At 34.0% G+C, this 18899-nt stretch overlaps 1 protein-coding gene across 2 annotated transcripts in view; it reads right to left on the bottom strand.

The window, feature by feature from the left end:
• Nucleotides 1-1766: 1766 nt before the first annotated feature.
• LOC133181795 (furin-like protease kpc-1) overlaps nt 1767-18899 on the bottom strand; it is a 29070-nt gene continuing 11937 nt past the window's right edge. The window contains exons 4-22 of one of the 2 annotated variants that reach the window (XM_061316396.1): nt 18494-18640; nt 17145-17221; nt 16357-16445; nt 13074-13246; nt 12627-12839; nt 11090-11190; nt 10860-10963; nt 10527-10644; nt 9798-10129; nt 9438-9559; nt 9229-9317; nt 8109-8299; nt 7815-7958; nt 7408-7501; nt 6920-7029; nt 6698-6798; nt 5762-5927; nt 5183-5413; nt 3157-4891 (exon numbers count right to left, since the gene is read on the bottom strand). In XM_061316396.1, the coding sequence (XP_061172380.1) occupies nt 5205-5413; nt 5762-5927; nt 6698-6798; nt 6920-7029; nt 7408-7501; nt 7815-7958; nt 8109-8299; nt 9229-9317; nt 9438-9559; nt 9798-10129; nt 10527-10644; nt 10860-10963; nt 11090-11190; nt 12627-12839; nt 13074-13246; nt 16357-16445; nt 17145-17221; nt 18494-18640 (2580 nt within the window). In that variant the 3' untranslated portion in view covers nt 3157-4891; nt 5183-5204. Of the gene's footprint in view, nt 2606-3156; nt 4892-5182; nt 5414-5761; nt 5928-6697; nt 6799-6919; nt 7030-7407; nt 7502-7814; nt 7959-8108; nt 8300-9228; nt 9318-9437; nt 9560-9797; nt 10130-10526; nt 10645-10859; nt 10964-11089; nt 11191-12626; nt 12840-13073; nt 13247-16356; nt 16446-17144; nt 17222-18493; nt 18641-18899 lie in introns of those variants that run through there. The other variant, XM_061316397.1, reaches the window with a different exon arrangement.

The raw sequence follows: 18899 nt of genomic DNA, 5'->3' as shown, positions 1-18899 counted from the left end.
TAAGCCAACATAGGAAACTTTGATCAATTTTTGCCATATACAGATAGTGCTTAAAGTACTTGACAAAATATATCACTGTCAGTAGTTTTTTTTCCCTTCGTTACGTAGTAAGTTTAGGATTTTGATATGCAACGACACACTCAGTCTTTGTTATCAATGACCTGAGATAAAACAGACCCTATCAGTGGCGGATCCAGGATTCTTGAAAAGGGTGGCCCAACCAGTTTGGGTTCTGGATGGAAAACCGGGGGCGAAGCCCCCCCCCCCCCCCCCCCCCCCCGGGAAGCTCTCAGGTTTTAAGAGTTTTTGGAACATTTTTTAACTTACTTTAGCTATATTTTATTTATAATTAATGCAATATCCCACACCATGTTGTTAACTTATTATGTATATTTTAGTCAGAAAGGGGGAGGGGGGTGCCCCCTCTCTAAATTCGCCAGTGCTTATTGCTTGCATCAGTATTTAAAATGAATTCTACCTAACATCAAGTTGTAGCAATGCCTGTTCAATTGAGAGTATTCTTTAGCTTCGTAAAGCTATCTCCTATTTGAAATTTTTGCCTTTGGCTGTTAGAACATGCGAAGGCTTTGAAGTAGCTGCATAAAAAAACTAATTAATCTCAGAGACTTATAGTAAGTGAGAGTAAGTAAGTGGCTAGTGTTAATAACAAGGGTTACAACGTGGCTATTGACTGAATCAAAAGACAGCCCCTTAAATACGGGTGGCTGAAGCAAACATACTTAATAAAGATAAAGATTTCTCATTGCTTACTTTATTACAACTCTAGAGTAATGTTCAGCATATTTCTATATTCATTGTCAATTTTGTAAGACTGAGCAAACCAATTGAATCCAATAACAAATTTATAAAGAAACCGCTCGGATCTCGCGCGATTCATAACGACAGTTTCAATCTTAAGTTTCAATACATGATTTCAGGCCCGTAGGAAGCAATTTCAGTTGGGGGGGGGGGGGGGGCACAGCCATACGTTTTGAAGTTGACAGTTGAGGGGGCACTACCAAAAATTTCGTTCCCTCCCCCCTCCCCCGGTTCCTACGGCCATGGATTTAAAAATCACATGGAGAAAAGATAGTATTTGATAATAATACTAGTAATCATTAACATTGTACCAATACTAATATTTCATATTACGTTAAATTTCCCCCCTATCTATTAAGGTTAATCAATAATTTATCGAAGTAATTAAATTCATTACTCCCTTTAAGATGTGGCTATTCCCACAGGTACTTGTGGACAGGACCCCCCCCCCCCCCCCCCAAAAAAAAATATACCCCAAGGGTCAAAAAATATTTTTATGTATTTTTTCATAAATTATTCTTCTAGTACACATTCACAATGTATTCCATAAGAAAAATCCAAAAAATAACGCAGGATTAACGTTTTACTAAAAAATCATACCCGCGGTTTAAAAAAATAGATGAATTTTTAGTAAAACGTTAATTCTGCGTTTTCTTATTATCCGTGTTTTTGTCTTGTCTTAATTTGCTGCAGGCAATGCATGAATTATAATGCTAGTAGTAGATTTATTTGCATCTTTATTAATGATGCTATAAAGCAGGCTATACAATCCTTTCTTGGAACACTTTTCTAGTTAATTGAGCAGATGACTTAGGACAATTCAAACCATCATCTTGTATCAAAATATATTTTGCAGTCAGTCCATGTCATCTGTTGGTTTCTGTGATATCCTTTATAATTACTCAATGTCAATGTACCAACTTTATTGAAAACATGGAGAACTGATCTACTGCTTCAGTGTTTATTCAGTATTGTAAATCATTAAAGTGTTAAATGCAATCAAACATAAATGACATTGATGACAAGTAGGCATGATTAAGGTACAACATCAAAACCTGTACTCAGATAACTCAGTAAAATGAAACAAAACAAATTCATATCATCCCATAAGCAAATGAAATGAACAAATTCATTATAAGTACAATGCGTTTTCTTTCAATGTACAACATAATCATTAACATTTCCACAATAGTATACTTCCAATAAACATTTTATGTTTCGGTAATGTTTCGATTCTTTATTTTGTATGTGATTTTTCTCCATGAATTTAACACAAGTGATGTCATTACATCTTGGCACATGAAACTAAACAAAATGGATTTCTCTAAATAACAAATAACACTAGCACTCTATAACTTCTTACACACAATTGTCAGCAGACTTTCTCCAGAGTGTCAGAGTAAATGTTAAGTGTTTTTCTTCCATTAAAAGACATGCTGATCAGTATACAGCAGTATGTTCTGTTTCATCAAAGATTTATTAAATTTCTCCTGAAGAAAAAAAGCTTTGAGGGTTTTAAACTATGTACATGCTTCAGTTCCTAATGAATTGCAAATCTGTAAAAATATTACACAAACCAAATTCTTGCTATTAGTCTTAGTATACTTCCACACCAAAAAACATAGTCTCAGAGGGTTATTAAAAGCATCTGTCAGGGCATAAGTATGTACTAAAGTGTGCAAAAAGGTCAAGGTCTAAGCCTCAATTTGAGATCAGTCAGGGTATCCAGGATACAGGTAACGCCAGGGAGTGGCCAAAAATATCCGACTTCTAACCATACACCTTGCTGAAAAGGATAAAAATCAGAGCTAATGGTCAAACAAAACCACAAAAAAGGTTTTTAAAAAAAAAAATCTCAAGAAACAAAAATGAAAAAAAAAAAGAAAAAAAGTTTTACTTCTATTTGAGTGAAATGACTCAAAACAATGAAAATCCTTTGAAGAATTGTTGGAGCCATATTTGTCAGATCTATAAAGCTACTTTATAATAGTGAAACACCACAGTGCAATATACCAGGTAAGCTGGATAGAAAACTAACAAAGAAATAGAATCAATATGCCTGATTTTGGGTCTTCATACTCCTTATATCATTCAGAAAATGCAAAAAATGACTTCAGTCATTTTTTTCTTCTTTTATACACGTATGTTCCATTATCAAGCACTTTAAGATTACTTGGTTGCCCTGCTCCATAATGACTAAATTCATTTCTTCTTCCACTTTACCATTTTTGCTCTCATCGTTTTTTTTTTTTTTAAATTTTTGTAGAAAATGATTTTTTGAGTGATAATTTCTGTAGCTTTGTTTTTTTTTGTTTTTTTTTTTTTTTTTTTTACATATATATATGACTTGCAACTATGAGTGAATCTACTGGCATGCTCTATTAATTCACTTATGCACATGCATACTACGAAACAAAATCCCATGCACAGTCAAATATATACCTCTAAGAACAATGTTGATCAGTGACAAAAGTCCCACAATCAAAAAAAATTGCAGGAGGAAAACTGTAAAAACATAGACACTGCAATGAAATGGTTTGATTTTTTAGTTGTTGCAGCAAATTAAAACAATGCATAGAAAAAGAAAACTGGGATAAACACATTGAAACTCAATGTCTTATTCCATCAAAGTACACAGATAACTGGGGATGGTATTCAGATTCTCAGAAACTTCTTAAACAAACATAGTAATTCTTTATGCAATAAAAATACCTTATAGGTCTCTCATGTACACAAATTCTACATGAACAAAAACAGGAATAAAGCCCACGTTCATTAAGGAATGAACTATTTAAATGTAAATACATGAAATGAACTTTAAAACATGTAAATATATGTAATGAACTATACAAATAAAAATGTACATAATCATAATAAACATATACAGAGGTCTAGCCAGCCTGATGTTGGTCTATTATGTGAAAGACATGCTGTTTTGAACTCATTTATAAACCTTACAACATCACATCGTACATAAAAAATCAGTTATGTTAATATTTTAACACAAGTATCACAGATATTTCATAATAACAATTATTGGGCTTATGTTCAGTCTGCAAGTTCAGACAATGAACAGACTACAGAATCACTCCCAATTCTTTGCTGTTGGTGGTTTTATGAATTTTAGCCAATCCTCTTAATGCTACAAAAATATATATTTTCTCCATCAAATGTTGAGCAGATACATACTTTAAATCATTAAAAATATGACAAACATGAACAAAAAATTTGTCTTGTAGCTTTGTACACAAAACAATATTTTAATTCTAACCTTCTATCTATCTAAGAAAAATTTTTAGGAAAAAAATCATAACTGGTTGCCTTTTAACATTCACAAAAAAGTCACATATTTTCTTTGTTGCTCTTTGAAAGCAATTAAATAAAATACCTACATGCTTACAGTCTCCAGCTTACAGTGGCCTTTGCTAACACACAGCTATCTTGTAATAAAGTGATTCAAGTTGCATTCACTATAGTATCTCACTCATTGCATCTGGATTTATTACCAATAGCTGGGAGTTTTTGTTTAAATCTTTTTAAAAATCGTAAAATCTGCAGTCAATTGTGACTTCATATGATAATCCTATTATACATGTAAATCCTGAAATAAATTTATTCAACAAGTTGTGATGCAACTTAAAGTTCCCTTGATTACAATTTTCTATTTGAGTTGTCTTTTTATAAGTACATGTATCTTTCTTATGTTGTTAAAAAGTTAACAACCAAGGTTAAAGTTATGGATATACAAACAAATAGACCAATAAATATAATTTGCCCTGATCTCTTTTTTCTTATTTCTCAGGGGCATACAAAAGATAGTATTAATACTCATTTAGTACAGTTTGTGAATAAAAAAAAAAAACATGACAAAACCATTGACCACTTGATAGTATGATTGATCCTTTAGACTAGTTTCGTTTGACTAGCACTAATTTATTTTTCTTTATCTCTGGATGAAGTGACCCAATCCCTCATGATTACATAGCTTGTGTATAATTGGAATGTGCTGCCATTTCTTCTTCCCATCTCCTGATGATAAATGCTATCTCACAATTTTCAATGAAAACATACCCTAGAAAAAATAAGATGTTTTGTGTTTTACACCAAGTCAATTAAGAAGGTGATATATCAAATACAAATTCCTAGAATGAATAAAAATGAATGTTATTTTTGGTTCCTGAACAAACTTAGATATTATTGATCAGTTATACTGGTATATCTATTGCAATGATAGATACATAACTATTTTGTTAAAGAATTTGATATATCTTTTCGAACTGAACTCATTCACCATTGAGAGCCTTAAGCTTTCCACAAGTAATTTATAAAGTTGATACATACATAATTAACAATAATGACATGCCTGCTACACTTGGATCCACTCCTTATAGATCCTCCTGAAGTAAGGGGCTGTAGTATACACCTTTATCGTTCTCGTTTTTCCTGGACCACCAGCTGGATTTCTTTGCGGCCATGTAAACAATGACCGATACAACAAGGACAATAAGAACCCCGATCAGGCCGACTAAGACCACCACCAGCGTTCCCGTCGAGTACAGACTCTGCAAGGATTTCAGCGGCAGTATGCATATGCCTAAAAGCATAAACATTTACTTATCTTCTTCATGTCCCACTAATCAGGCAATTTTAATCTACTGTTTGAACCAATTCCAAAGTTAGACGAAAAAATCATTCTGGACAAATAGCTCAATACAAGTATATTATAAGCGATGTGTTAGTCTATATTAATAACATCTACAAACCCAAACCATTCCAAAATGTTACAGAATACTGAAAACTCTATAATTTTTTTCAGTTAGCATAAATGAAGTGAAAGACTTGCAATGATTGCGGTGATGTTACTGGTAAAATGTAAGCTATTTAACATTCCCTAACATGAATACAGAAAATACAGTCATTGTTGACTTAAGGAGAGACGTACCATTTTTATCGCATTTACAACATGAGCCCTCCTTTTCGTTGTCTTTACAGCATGAAACACAGGTCTGTAGATATGAATGATAAGCCAGGGGAGCCTCACATGACAAACACTCATGTGATCCAGGACCATAACATGTCTTGCATCGGTAATGACAGTTTCGACACTCCTACAAAATCAGGATTCAGTGTCAATATAACAACATTAGGTACACGTAACTAACTATAACTGACTTTTTACATTGGATTTAGAATGACAACCATGTTTATAAAGTTATAGTCATATCAAGTCATAGTATTGCACTCTGAAGCAGAACCTACCATGTTAACAATGTCATAGTATCGCACTCTGAAGCAGGACTTACTGTACCATAATAATAAAGTCATAGTCATATCAAGTCAAAGTATTGCACTCTGAAGCAGAACCTACCATGTTTATCAAGTCATAGTATTGCACTCTGAAGCAGAATCTATCATGTTAAATCAAGTCATAGTATTGCATTCTGAAGCAGAACCTACTATGTTAACCAAGTCAGAGTATTGCTCTTTGAAGCAGGACTTACCGTATATACTCGCCTATAAGTCGGTCCGCCTATAAGTCGGTTGTATTTTTTAAGCTTCAATTAGAGGGAATGACCGGCTTAAATACCATTCTTTTTTATAACTCGCATATAAGTCGGATAAAGAGTTTTGGACCAAAGTTTTACTCCCAAAAAACCGACTTATAGGCGAGTATATACGGTACTGTACCATAATTATAAAGTCATAGTCATATCAAGTCAAAGTATTGCACTCTGAAGCAGAACCTACCATGTTTATCAAGTCATAGTATTGCACTCTGAAGCAGAACCTACCATGTATCAAGTCATAGTATTGCACTCTGAAGCAGAACCTACCATGTTAATCAAATCATAGTACTGCTCTCTGAAGCAGGACTTACCATGTTAATAAAGTCATAGTATTGCTCTCTGAAGCAGGACTTTTGCTGATGACAGGTGCCTTCTCGTTTCACAAAGTCTCCTATGCAGTTGTTACAATTACCTAAAACATGCATGTAAAATTAAATTTCAAAAATGCCAAAAATAATCTTTAAAAGAATGGAAAACTCTTCAAACTTGTTTCTGTAAATAGCATAGCAAGAGGGCTATGGGGCAAACTTTACCGTGTTGACAAGAATGACATTCAGTGTGGGCTGTAGACTGGTCCATTTTAACAACATAAGGGAGATATCCATTAGGACAGTCAGGAAGGCATTTGCCTTGGTGAAAATAGCTGTAACAAATCAGAGTTGTATTTACTATGAATGTTTTCTTTCATATCTGTTTTATAACAAATTCTTTTATTATATGTACTTTACTTAATATCTATACCCCACTCCCCCCCAGGCCAAAATTTTCAAAATTCAATGCGGCAGGCAGCTAGGTTTTTTTTTTTTTTTTGTCAGCCAATAAAATAATGACATCAATTGATTCTGACCTTTTTTGTACTCTTATATCACTCAATTTTCTTTTTTTAACTTGGTAAAATAGAAAATTATTTCCCTTTCCAAAATCAGTAAAATTGATCAATGTGGCAGTGCTTGACCTAATGCCGTGGTGCCTGAAAAACTACAGATTAAATTTTTTGGTACCATCATATTGAGCTACCCACCTTCCTGGGTCACACAGAACACAGCGGTCCTCGGCCTGACATTGTAGACAGCCAGCTCCACATTTTACACACTGATTTCTAAATTTGTAGTAACCTATCAAATACAGTAAAACCTGTTTGTAACCAACTTGCTTATAAGAAAATCTTGGTTGTATAAAATTTCAGGTCTATAGAAGACCAAGTAAAAGTTTCTAAATATTTATATGTAATGTTCCAGTAAAAACTGTATGATAATGGACAATAACAAACTTGAGAAAACTTCTCATGTACAAGAAAAACAATTAGTAGAAGTTACATCACCTTACCCTAGATATTAATGCTGAGCATGTCAGTAATAAAACTGTACAGCATTAAGTGGGGGAGGCTTATTTTAGTGAATGTGCCATGTGATAAAAACAGGAATTTACCTTTTGAACAGATATTTTCTGGCAGGTAACATTTGTCAGATAACAAGGTCAAAGTTCGAGGACAACTTGTACATTTGTCCCTGTTTTCTGAGCAGCTCTCACACATATTGTTACACTTCTGACACACTCGGTGATCAGGGCTCTCTGTGTCAAAAAAGCAAGTTTATGTCAAATTACTTTTATTTTATAATTAACAGTGTCAATTTATAACCTTTAAAGCATTTTTCAGAATCCTTCAAATGTTGCCAGATACTGGTTCTTCTTAAGAGAGAGAGAGAGAGAGAGAGAGCTCACCCTGGAAATATCCTTCGGGACATTCCACTGAACACTTGCCCTCCTCAGGTAACAGGAAGTAACCATCCTGACAGGCGTTACAGCGTGGACGGTAGCCATACTTAGACGTACAGTTCAGACACTTGGGATCACAGGACAGGCACATCTTCTGGTTCTCAGTGTAGCCATGAGGACATTCCTTAACACATGCACTGCAAAAGTTTGGATCAGTTTTTAATAACGTTCTACACAATGATGATGTAGCTCACAGATACAAATTTTGGATGAATATGTATCATTAAAAAAATAATTTTATTCAAGCACCTATCCTAAAAGAATAAGATTTCTGCATGGATAGCAAAGGAGAAGACAGTGCTATGATGCAAAATGAAGACTTCTATAGAATTTACAGTACAGCCAAACCTTGTTATCTCAAACTCAATAGGACCAAGGAAAGTTTTGAGATAGAGGATTTGAGATATTGAGGTTAAAATACATAAAGAACAAGAAGTCTTTGAGTCAATGCTCACTAGTAATACCCCCGTGAATATACATTCTGATGTGAACATTCACAAGTTCAGTCATGAACAGACACAGGGATAAACAGGAAGTTGACATCCGATTCTTACAAAAATGAATCTCACCATATGGGATGCCTAAACAAAGGTTGTCTAAAATATCAAGCATCTGCAATGAGAAGTTGCTGAGAAAACTGTGACAAAAAATTTGCTGCAGACACACACACAGACAGAAACACAAGGGTAAAACAGTATAGTTCCCTCTCCTTCAGAGTGGGGGTATAATAATTAGTTGGGACTTCCAACACACTTCAACATATCCACTGTATTTGAGATATCATTCTTCAAGACACCAAAGTTCAACTGTACTTACTAATGATGCAACTATACATAAATGTTTACAGGATTCTAAGAGGTACTTACCCTGCCTCTCCCATACGTAAATGTTTACAGGAGTACTTACCCTGCCTCTTTCATACATAAATGTTTACAGGAGTACTTACCCTGTCTCTCCCATACGTAAATGTTTACAGGAGTACTTACCCTGCCTCTCCCATACGTAAATGTTTACAGGAGTACTTACCCTGCCTCTTTCATATATAAATGTTTACAGGAGAACTTACCCTGCCTCTCCCATACGTAAATGTTTACAGGCTCTACAATCCTCAGGACGACTTCCAGTACAGGTGTCTACACACTCGTCATCACACTTCTGATAAACATTACAGGAAATTCATGTTAATCCTCAGAAATTTAATGTGTTATTTGTTTGAATCATAGCATTGACATAAATCTTTCTCAGTTATTGAACATTAATTGTTGGTCTACTTACTGGGGGGAGTGTGGTGCCTGTGATTTCTGGTTGGGTGACCACTTCCCCTTGTCCAGGATTCTTTAGTCGAATTGGATTATCCTTTGTTCCATGAAGAATAAGAGACCATGATACAAGCTGACCTGCAAATTTCAGAGAGGAATACAGTGCACTCCAGTTTTTGCAAATTGTGTCTAACCCTACATTGTCAAGTTTATACAAAACTTCCTTACATGTGATATTTTTACAGCTTTTAGCAAAGCTTGTTTTCATATCTTAATGTAACACAGACCACAAGAAACTTAAACATCATCCAGTAGCAACTACATAATTACATGTGTATGAATGTACTATTGAGCACCAATGAAAACATTTCCTAACCTTTGACCCCAGGAGGAGGTCTGGGCCAGCTGGTTGAGGGATGGTCATCAGTGATCTCCAGCTTCCACGGCCCTGTGGGGTTCTCCTCCCAGAAATGGACCGATAAGAATGCCCACTGATTGAACCCTCCCTTGTTCATATCTGATGGTCGTTTAGGGAGAAGTGTGGATCTCGTACCACTGGGAGATGTTAAATGGATGACCAGGTTACCACGGCGGTAATAGGTCAAGGTTATCTTTGCCTGAACATGTTCCAGATAGTTAACCTCATTGGCAGTGCCTCGACAACCATCTGTACTGACTTGACTGGTGTATGGGGATCCCATCAAGTTCCTAAAGAGTATCAGTAAAAGAAACAATTTACATAAATCAATAATGAATTAAAAATGATCATAATAATCTAAAGCTATGAATACTATAAAAATGCCCATTTTTTATGTGGAACAAAATGATTAAATGATTTGAGAATTATGTTATGTAATGAAAAAATAATACTTTCCACAAAATTTTACTAAATAAGTAATTGTAATTGCAATGCAATTAAGCAAGATCTGCATTTAAGTCCTACAAGATATAATGTACTTGCTATCATTTTTTGTAATTCTATGCATTAGTTTTCAACTACAATAATGCTTAAACACTGCATAAAAAAATGTTTGAATTCTATTACCATGTAGCTAATGAAATGTTTGAATTCTGTCTAAACCTTGATGCCCCTGCACACACTTACACATGATTTGCACTGCTGAGTACTGTACAGATGTGTTTTGGAGGAAGATTAATCCATCTCAGTCCATAATCCACCATTGCTGTAGCATTCATCAGACCATAACCATATCTCAAACTTACTGTAATCATAAATCAAACGGGTGAACACCTTCATTCAAAAGCCTAGTAAGACACATTTAAAATGACACTTGACACAGACTTTTAATGTATTAAATAATAAATACATGTATAATTTCAATATTTCCAATACAATTTCTTAAGTGGTTAACTTAATTTAATTTTCTGACAAAAACAAATATCAGGAGTTAAAAAACAGGTAATCTGTTGACTTTACCTTTTCTGTTTTTGCCATTTGTTATCCAGTTACCATCCTCCATAGGGTCAGGGTTGGAGGTCAGCAAGGTGATATACTGTACATCCCGCCAGGTCAAGGTCGGACTGATAAATATTATTTATTTTTAATGTCAATATTTATTTTTGGATATAGAAATTTCATCAAGGAAAAATCTGCACTGAATTTTGAGGACTAATACCTTCTTTGCTATTTGTAACTAGGTGACTTACTTTGCCTCCAATAGGAGGGCGACCAGGCCGGCGGCTAGAGGAGCAGAGGCAGAGGTACCTGTGTGACTGCTGGTACACTGGTTGTGTAGGTCTGTCGATATCTGTAACAATGTTATACATGTAGTGCAGAACAAACTTCAATGTAACATCATGTAAAATTTATCAGCCAAATAGACCTCTACCTTATCTTACACTCAAATAAATACAGTTAAATCTCATTATCTCGAACTACATGGGACTGAGAAAAAAAACTTTGAGACATCCCAGGATTTGAGATATCAAGGGTAAAATACTGGAGGAATATGTGGTTACTTCGACATATCCATGGTATTTGAGATATCAGTGTTCAAGATACCAGAAGTTCTAGTGTATACCATTTAAACAAAGTAAAAAGGGGTTCCAAAGAAGGATTTTAAGAGAATTAATAGTCTCATACCTCTCCATCTCTTAAAAGTTTTGTGCCCTCCACTTGTTTGGGCCTTTTGCTCTTTGACTTTTAAGAAATGGAGACACACTCAGACATTATGCCTTAACACACTAGTCTTGTTTCCATTTATTTATAAGCAAAATATCACACAACTGTACTGTATCAACACAACAGCACTGACAAACTCTCATCAGTCTGAACATATCAGAATCTTTAGAAGTCCACAAATGATCAACAGGAAAGTAGAAGACTAATGGAGGTCATGTTATAGTAATTGATGGAACAGGACATTTAATCTGACATCAATTATTTATTACATGTAACTCTAGATCAGGAGTAGGAAAAATCCTGTCATTTATAACTAATCAATAATTCTCACTGAAGGGATTGGACAAATTACGTGACAAAGAGCTCAATGTTTTTACACCTTAGGTAGCATATACTGATGCTGTCATTCATACAGTCTACAATCCAAAAATTATTAACGATTTTACACCTTATACTATCGCTTTCATTCATACTGTTTACAATCCAAAAATTATCAATTTTAAACTAAAATCTGATAAACTCACGTCAAAACACCTATAAGGTCATTCTTATATATATAGATTCAAATTTATTTTAGAAATTTATGTAAATCATTCATTGAAAAGAAGCAGCTAAAATGTTTTTACACTGAACATTAAACAAGAGAGCACTCAATGAATCCTCAGACAGAGGTCTACATTTATATAAGTTGCAGGTTCTTTTCATTCTGCAGTATATATACTGATTCTTCTTCATAATAAATACAATTTTATACAAGAGGCCCACGGGCCACATCGCTCACCTGAGTAACTTTGGCCATGCTGTTCTTTACCAGATTTGACGTGATACGGCTCTTCGGATCAAGTTACTGTTATAATAATATATATATATACCAATATTTTTTCTGATTCTCATTGCTAAATTGCTGTTTGTAAGAGTTTTCTATGTACACGCTGTGCTTTTTGCTGATTCAGCATTTTTTAAAAAATTAAATCATTTTTCATTTTATGTACACAAGATAATGCTAGTAATGTATGTGTCATTAAATTTTGAGAACCCTATGGATCACTTAAATTAACTTACAATTTGTTTTTCATTGTAAGCCCCGCTACTATAGGTTGTAGCCAGGGTGGAGGAGCACTCCTCGAGGTACCAGGGTTTACGGCCATGTTCTGAGGTGCTGCTGATGGACAGGGTGTAAATACTATTGGTGTAACCATCACAATTACAGCTGTCAAATGCACTCCCTCCATTACCAGATGCCCACACAAAAATATTCCCCTTACCACCTCGACCCTACAGGAGATTGATAAAAAAATTAAAATAATGGTAATCATCCCAATAAAAAAAAAATTTTAATAAATGATAACAACACTTAATAAATAAAATATTTTTCCTCTCAAAATTTGTCAAGTAAATTTTTAAACATTGAAAATATTTTACCAATTTTACAATTATTTTTTTTATTATATTATATAAGAGTTGGATTGGCTTACTTTATCAAAATAGCATCAAAAAGAGAAGGTTAACCTGTTCTATTCCTGTGATGAAGGCTTTCTTTGCCAGGGGACCAGGGCCATCCACAACTCGTCCATCATCATCTGGCCCCCAAGAGGCAGAGTAAATGTCAATATGTGTCCTGTTAAAGCTTAGTGAAGCTGCCTCTACAGCATCTGACACATCACCATCCAACATACGCACACCTGTGTCAAGTAATTAAAACTACCATAACAACTTACATACAAGTCAGGTAATACCTATATAATATTCAGGAATTTACAGACAGGTGCAAAAAAGTTGATAATATCGTAGGATAAGAGACAAGGCAATGTGGTGTTTGTTTAAAACCCTGAAGCTTTCAGGTGCTGATTCTTAAACAAGAGGACCATGGGCCTTGAAGGTCAACCGAGTACTGTTAATCACTTTTATTCACGAGAACTTTATTTTCATTTAATTACGCGAGTCTGTCTGCTCGTGAAAATTTAATTCTCACGTACATTTGTATTAAAAAGGATTACATGTATATACAACAGAAACCACAGTTTGCGAAAATTTTGTGTTGCTAATGAATACCAAATAGCTAATACTTGCGAAAATAAGGTGTCACCAAATATTGTGATCTACAGTAATCAGTTTTATGAGTTTTTCAGACTGAGTAATCAGGCTATAGTCACTATTGCCCCACCTGGAATTGGAACTCTGGACTTAAATGACAATTTCCTTGATAGATGTCCATGAGAGTAATAAACTTTTCAAAGACATAATGATTTTTCGATATATGGCCAACTTAACTACCTGAGTACTTATTGTAATAATGTAAACTTTTTGCTTGATGGATGTCTAGGAGTAAAAAAAATACATGTATAGTGTATTTTCCATAAAGGCACGACCAACTAAACCGAACCTTTGGGCCTGAACCATGGACCCAATTCATGAAATTCTTAGTTTCAGTGGAATTTTTATTATTCATTTTAATAATGCAAACAGATGTTTTAAATGAGAGATCAGAAGAAGAGACTTTTTTTGTATATACATGTACATTTTCAAAATAAGAGCACTTGACACCACCCTAAAATCTAATTTTTTTTTTTATTTTGGAGTTTTTGATCATCACCTCTGTTTGGACTATGCCAGACTCATGAGTGTTGATAATGAATTTTTTCATTAATAATGGATGATATGGCTCAAAAATATCCAAATCTATTGGAATATATGTGCATTTATTGACTGTCAGAAAATTACCTGCAAATGTTACAGAGCATGAAAATATTTAATATTGAAGTACATGTATGCCATAGCAAACACTTAAAAATTTTGGCCAAAGCATGCAGTTTCCAGAGAAAAAGTATTTTTTCAATAGTAAATTGTAAATTAACTGTACAGGATAGAAGTTGAGAATATGATATAGAAAGCAGACATCAGATCTTTCCTCATTATATTGGTTGTCAGAATTTCTGTAGCATGCACTGTAATATCTGCCACCAAAATATCCAAATTACAAAGGTCCACAAAATAACACAGGATAAACAAACAAACAAGAATTGGAGCATATTGCTCCTTCCTTTGCACATTTCTATGTTAGAAAATTCAGATTCCACATTGGATGTCTGACCTTGACCTGACCTTGATCTCCAGCTTACTAATTATTAATGATTATTAGTGTGTACCTCATAAAATGTGTGGTTAGTTCAAAAGTGTGGGCTGTGTTCAACAGATTAATACCAGTTTGCTCTCAAAAGCATAAAAATCAACTATACCTATTGTATTTTCTATATTTTCTAAAAAGTCCCAGAAACAACATGATTAATCTTTCCTGATTGGAACTCTTCTTTTATTTTTCTAGCTTATCCTGGTTGTAAGACTTAATATATAATAATTTTTACAAAGCTCACACCATTTTTTGACAGAAACTAACAGATACTGCCATCATTCTGTCATAAACAGTCATAAGTAATGTAAAAAATCACAAATCCCTGTATATATTATTACAGCTCAATCCTCCATATCACACAGTTGTCTACTAAACAACCTCCCATCAAATCAGGATAGAAAACTAATTTCCCTTTCTCATTCAGAGACATATTGATTCAGAAGCTGAGGAAGAGAGAATTTACGTTACATTACAGTTCACCCCCTGAGTCTCATAAAAAAGTGTGGGGTCATAAAAGACGTATAGAACTTGGGAGAAAAGTACATCAGAATAGTCAAGTTCTATGGAGGAAAACCATTAATTATAAATCAAAGTAAAAATGCACTTTGTTTGCTATCAAGCACATTGTTTATTCATATTTTTTATTATATCCATGTAGGCCATAGCATATATTTATTTGTGGACTATGCAGACCTTTGGTGTACTTAACAGGCCAGTGGGCCTTAGTGGTTACCTAGGTATCATGCAACTTTTTTCTTGATAAACAACTTTTGGTACATTTCTCTAAAAGAATTTAAGTTGGCCTCACATGAGCTATCATAAATTATGTAATATAAGCATATGAAATTAATTAAAAGAAAAAGCATTTTAAAGCTTTCCCTATTAAATTAACAAACTTAAATATACACAAAAAAACCTATAGTCCCCTTCGGTTTCACCGGTAGGGGACTAATAATGATGCATTCATATGGGGTGATTCTAGAGTAAAAATCCACTTTTTCATTATTTTCATAAATTTACAATACATGGCAACAGACAAAAACAGAATGAATGTGTGATAAGATCATCCCAGATAAAAAATAAAACATACCCCCTGACAAATGAATAAAATACTGAAACATCGAACAACATCCCACCTCACCCCCCCCCCCCCCTTCCCGAAAAAGAAAATGTGACTGCATTTCACTCCTTTACTCCTTTTTTCTAATGAATATTCCTTGGAAATGATTGACCAACCAATTCATGACCTCTCAAAGATTTTGTCATAAGCATGAATTTATAATTCTATGTCATTTGTAACTTCACTTAAGGTTAGAAATCTTAAAATTTGTCACTTCCAACTCTCTGTACTTAATGAGTGTTATAATCATTCACTTTGCTTGTTTCCTTTCATAAATCAAAACTACCTTTTCCACCCTTCAATACTTCAAACCAAGGAAACATTACAAAAATGGGTCCTGTTGTCTTAAGCTCCTAATACCAGAAAAAAAATTCTCTAGTAAAGAAATATTGCTTCACAAAGCATTCATAAAATATTTATCAGAATGAGTGAAGTACTGGTAAATCTCATGTAATCAAAAGCTTGTCATATCAGAATTAAAACTTACGGCAATGAGCAACATCCATGAGAAATAATATGGACAATGTTTGTTCTGTAATTACCTCCAATCCTGGAGTTATAGGCTGCTCCTACCACACATTTGTTGTTATTGGCTTTTGCTGCTACCTCTCCTGCACATCGAGTCCCATGTCTATGAAAATTAACAATTTGATTATTTTTACAACTCTTCAACTTATGTGGTCACTGGGCATAGATAATACAATATAAGTTTATTTGAGGGTCGTAGAAGGAAATAAACAAGTTACACTAAATCAGACTCATCTTCCATAGTGTCCAACTGGAGAATTAAGTGCAAACAAGATCAGACCATGTGAAGGGTTACAATCTTTGACAGATGAATAATCACTATTCAGTTCCCCCTTGGAGGGCCCCAATTATTCTTATTTGGTTTTTTTTTCTGAAGAAAGAAATGCTCTGGGATACATACTAAATGCGGGAAAATTCTGTTGATTTGGGGAGTAGATTGAATTTAGGTGTAGACTAAATTTAGGTAATTCAATTCTACCTGTTATCTTTCTTCAGCTGTTTGCATCAATAATTCACATTGATACAACATAATTCCAAGTACTAATTATTAAATTTCCTCACAGAGTCAAACAACACATTTTCATTCATAGTGCAGGTGTAAAATTATAACCATTTTTAGAGGGGCATTAAAATAGAAAGTGACACCTTTTTATACATGAACCAGATATTGATATTATAACATATTTTGACAACCACATGGTGTTTTAGAGTCCAAGTTATACCTTTTTAACAGTATGAAGAATCTTATTTAACTTTTCAAAGGGTTTTATAAATTCTTATAAAATGCATTAAAAAGTTTCACCTGTTTTCATTGGTCGGATCATATCTTGGTATAGGATCAGGATCATGGTTATTCACATCATAACTTGCATATGGGTCCTGGAAGAAAAGAAACTCAATATTGATAAATTCACACCAAGAGTCCAGATATTATCTGAAAATGATTTTTTTTGTCCTCATATCATGGTTCTTGACCTTTGACCTAGGAGAACAATTGGGATCTTCCTCACGAGATTTGATACCCACTTAAGAGTTACCAACTGGATGACTATTTGATCATGACACAAATGTGATATATTATGTGATACATTAATTGTCTTATTTATTCCTTGTTAATCAAATATTATCATTCAATTTTAAGTTAGATATCACTGATATTGTAAGACTTTCCAAGACAAAGAAAAACTTTCTACAGAAGATAGATACAGATATCCTCTGTTATGACTAAAAACTTCTTACAGAGAAGAGATACAGATATCCCCTGGTGTTATTGTAAAACATCCTACAGTGAAGAGTTAACAGATATCCCCTGGTGTTATTGTAAAACATCATACAGTGGAGAGACAACAGATATCCCCTGGTGTTATCACAAAACATCCTACAGCAGAGAGTCCTCAGATATCACTCCAAGTGTTACTTAAATATCACCTTTAAGTTTACATAAATATATTACAAATAATAGATACTGGATATCCCTTGGTGTTACTGTAAAACATCCTACAACAGACAGCAACCAGATATCACCAGGTGTTACTTTAAAACTTCCTCAAGAGATACCAGATATCCACTGGTGTTACCATAAAACATGCTATAGCAGAGATTTGTTCTATCCCAAGGTGTTACTGTAAAAATTCCCTCAGCAAAGACACCATAAACCAACTTTCATTCCCATGCAAGAAATATTTGAGACTCATGTATCATTTGTTTACTCCAGAATACCCACCCATGAAATCTTTATTTAATTGTTTGAACATCTAGAATGTGTCCTATGTCATGAAATTTTTCAGCCACTGATATTTTTCAGCATGATGAATTTCAAATACAAGTTCTCCTGAATTACAGTTAGATACTCCCTGATGTGTTCCTATTAAACTCCCTACGCGAGAGATATCAGTTATTCCCTGAAGTATCTCAATAGACTGATAAATCATTGATACCTCTGCAAAATCTGTCTGAGAAAAACATCAATTTCCTTCTAGGACTTCACACAACACTGACTTTCCTCAACCATACTTTCCTTCAGACATAATGATTGACTTCAAAACCAATCCCTCGACTCTTGTTCAATTTCCAAACTTACAGTATGAATTTTCTACAAGCAGTTCCAACATCTTATAAATCAAATACATGTAACATACACATTACACTTACATAGTTCTCCTTCAAGTCATCATGAGTGCGTTCGATTCCATCATCCAGAATACTGACAACCACACCCTTCCCTGTGTACCCCATCTGCCACGCCCCCTTCACACACATGTCAAAGTTTCCACTGTTACCCCGGTGTCCACCACCATTCTGCAGGAAAATCAAATCTTAATATTATCTTTCCATTATTTCATGTTTATATAATCTCTACATGTATTTCATATTTCTTTTTCAATGCATAAAGTTTTTTTATATCTTGAAGATAAATCATGTAGTGTTTTTGTATCAAAAACCAAAAACAAAACAAAACCAAAAAAAAAAAACAATAACAAAAAAATCACCCAAACTATTCATGAATAAATATGTTAAAGGTGCTTAGACACAGATTTGAACTTAATATTTTCTCAAA

Source organism: Saccostrea echinata, unplaced genomic scaffold (assembly GCF_033153115.1).
Source record: "Saccostrea echinata isolate AGI-Se365-2 ecotype Australia unplaced genomic scaffold, CSIRO_AGI_Sech_v1 ptg000009l, whole genome shotgun sequence".
In the NCBI taxonomy this organism is placed as follows: domain Eukaryota; kingdom Metazoa; phylum Mollusca; class Bivalvia; order Ostreida; family Ostreidae; genus Saccostrea; species Saccostrea echinata.
The sequence above is the reverse complement of the archived record's forward strand: the minus strand, read 5'-3'. Positions and strand labels throughout refer to the sequence as shown.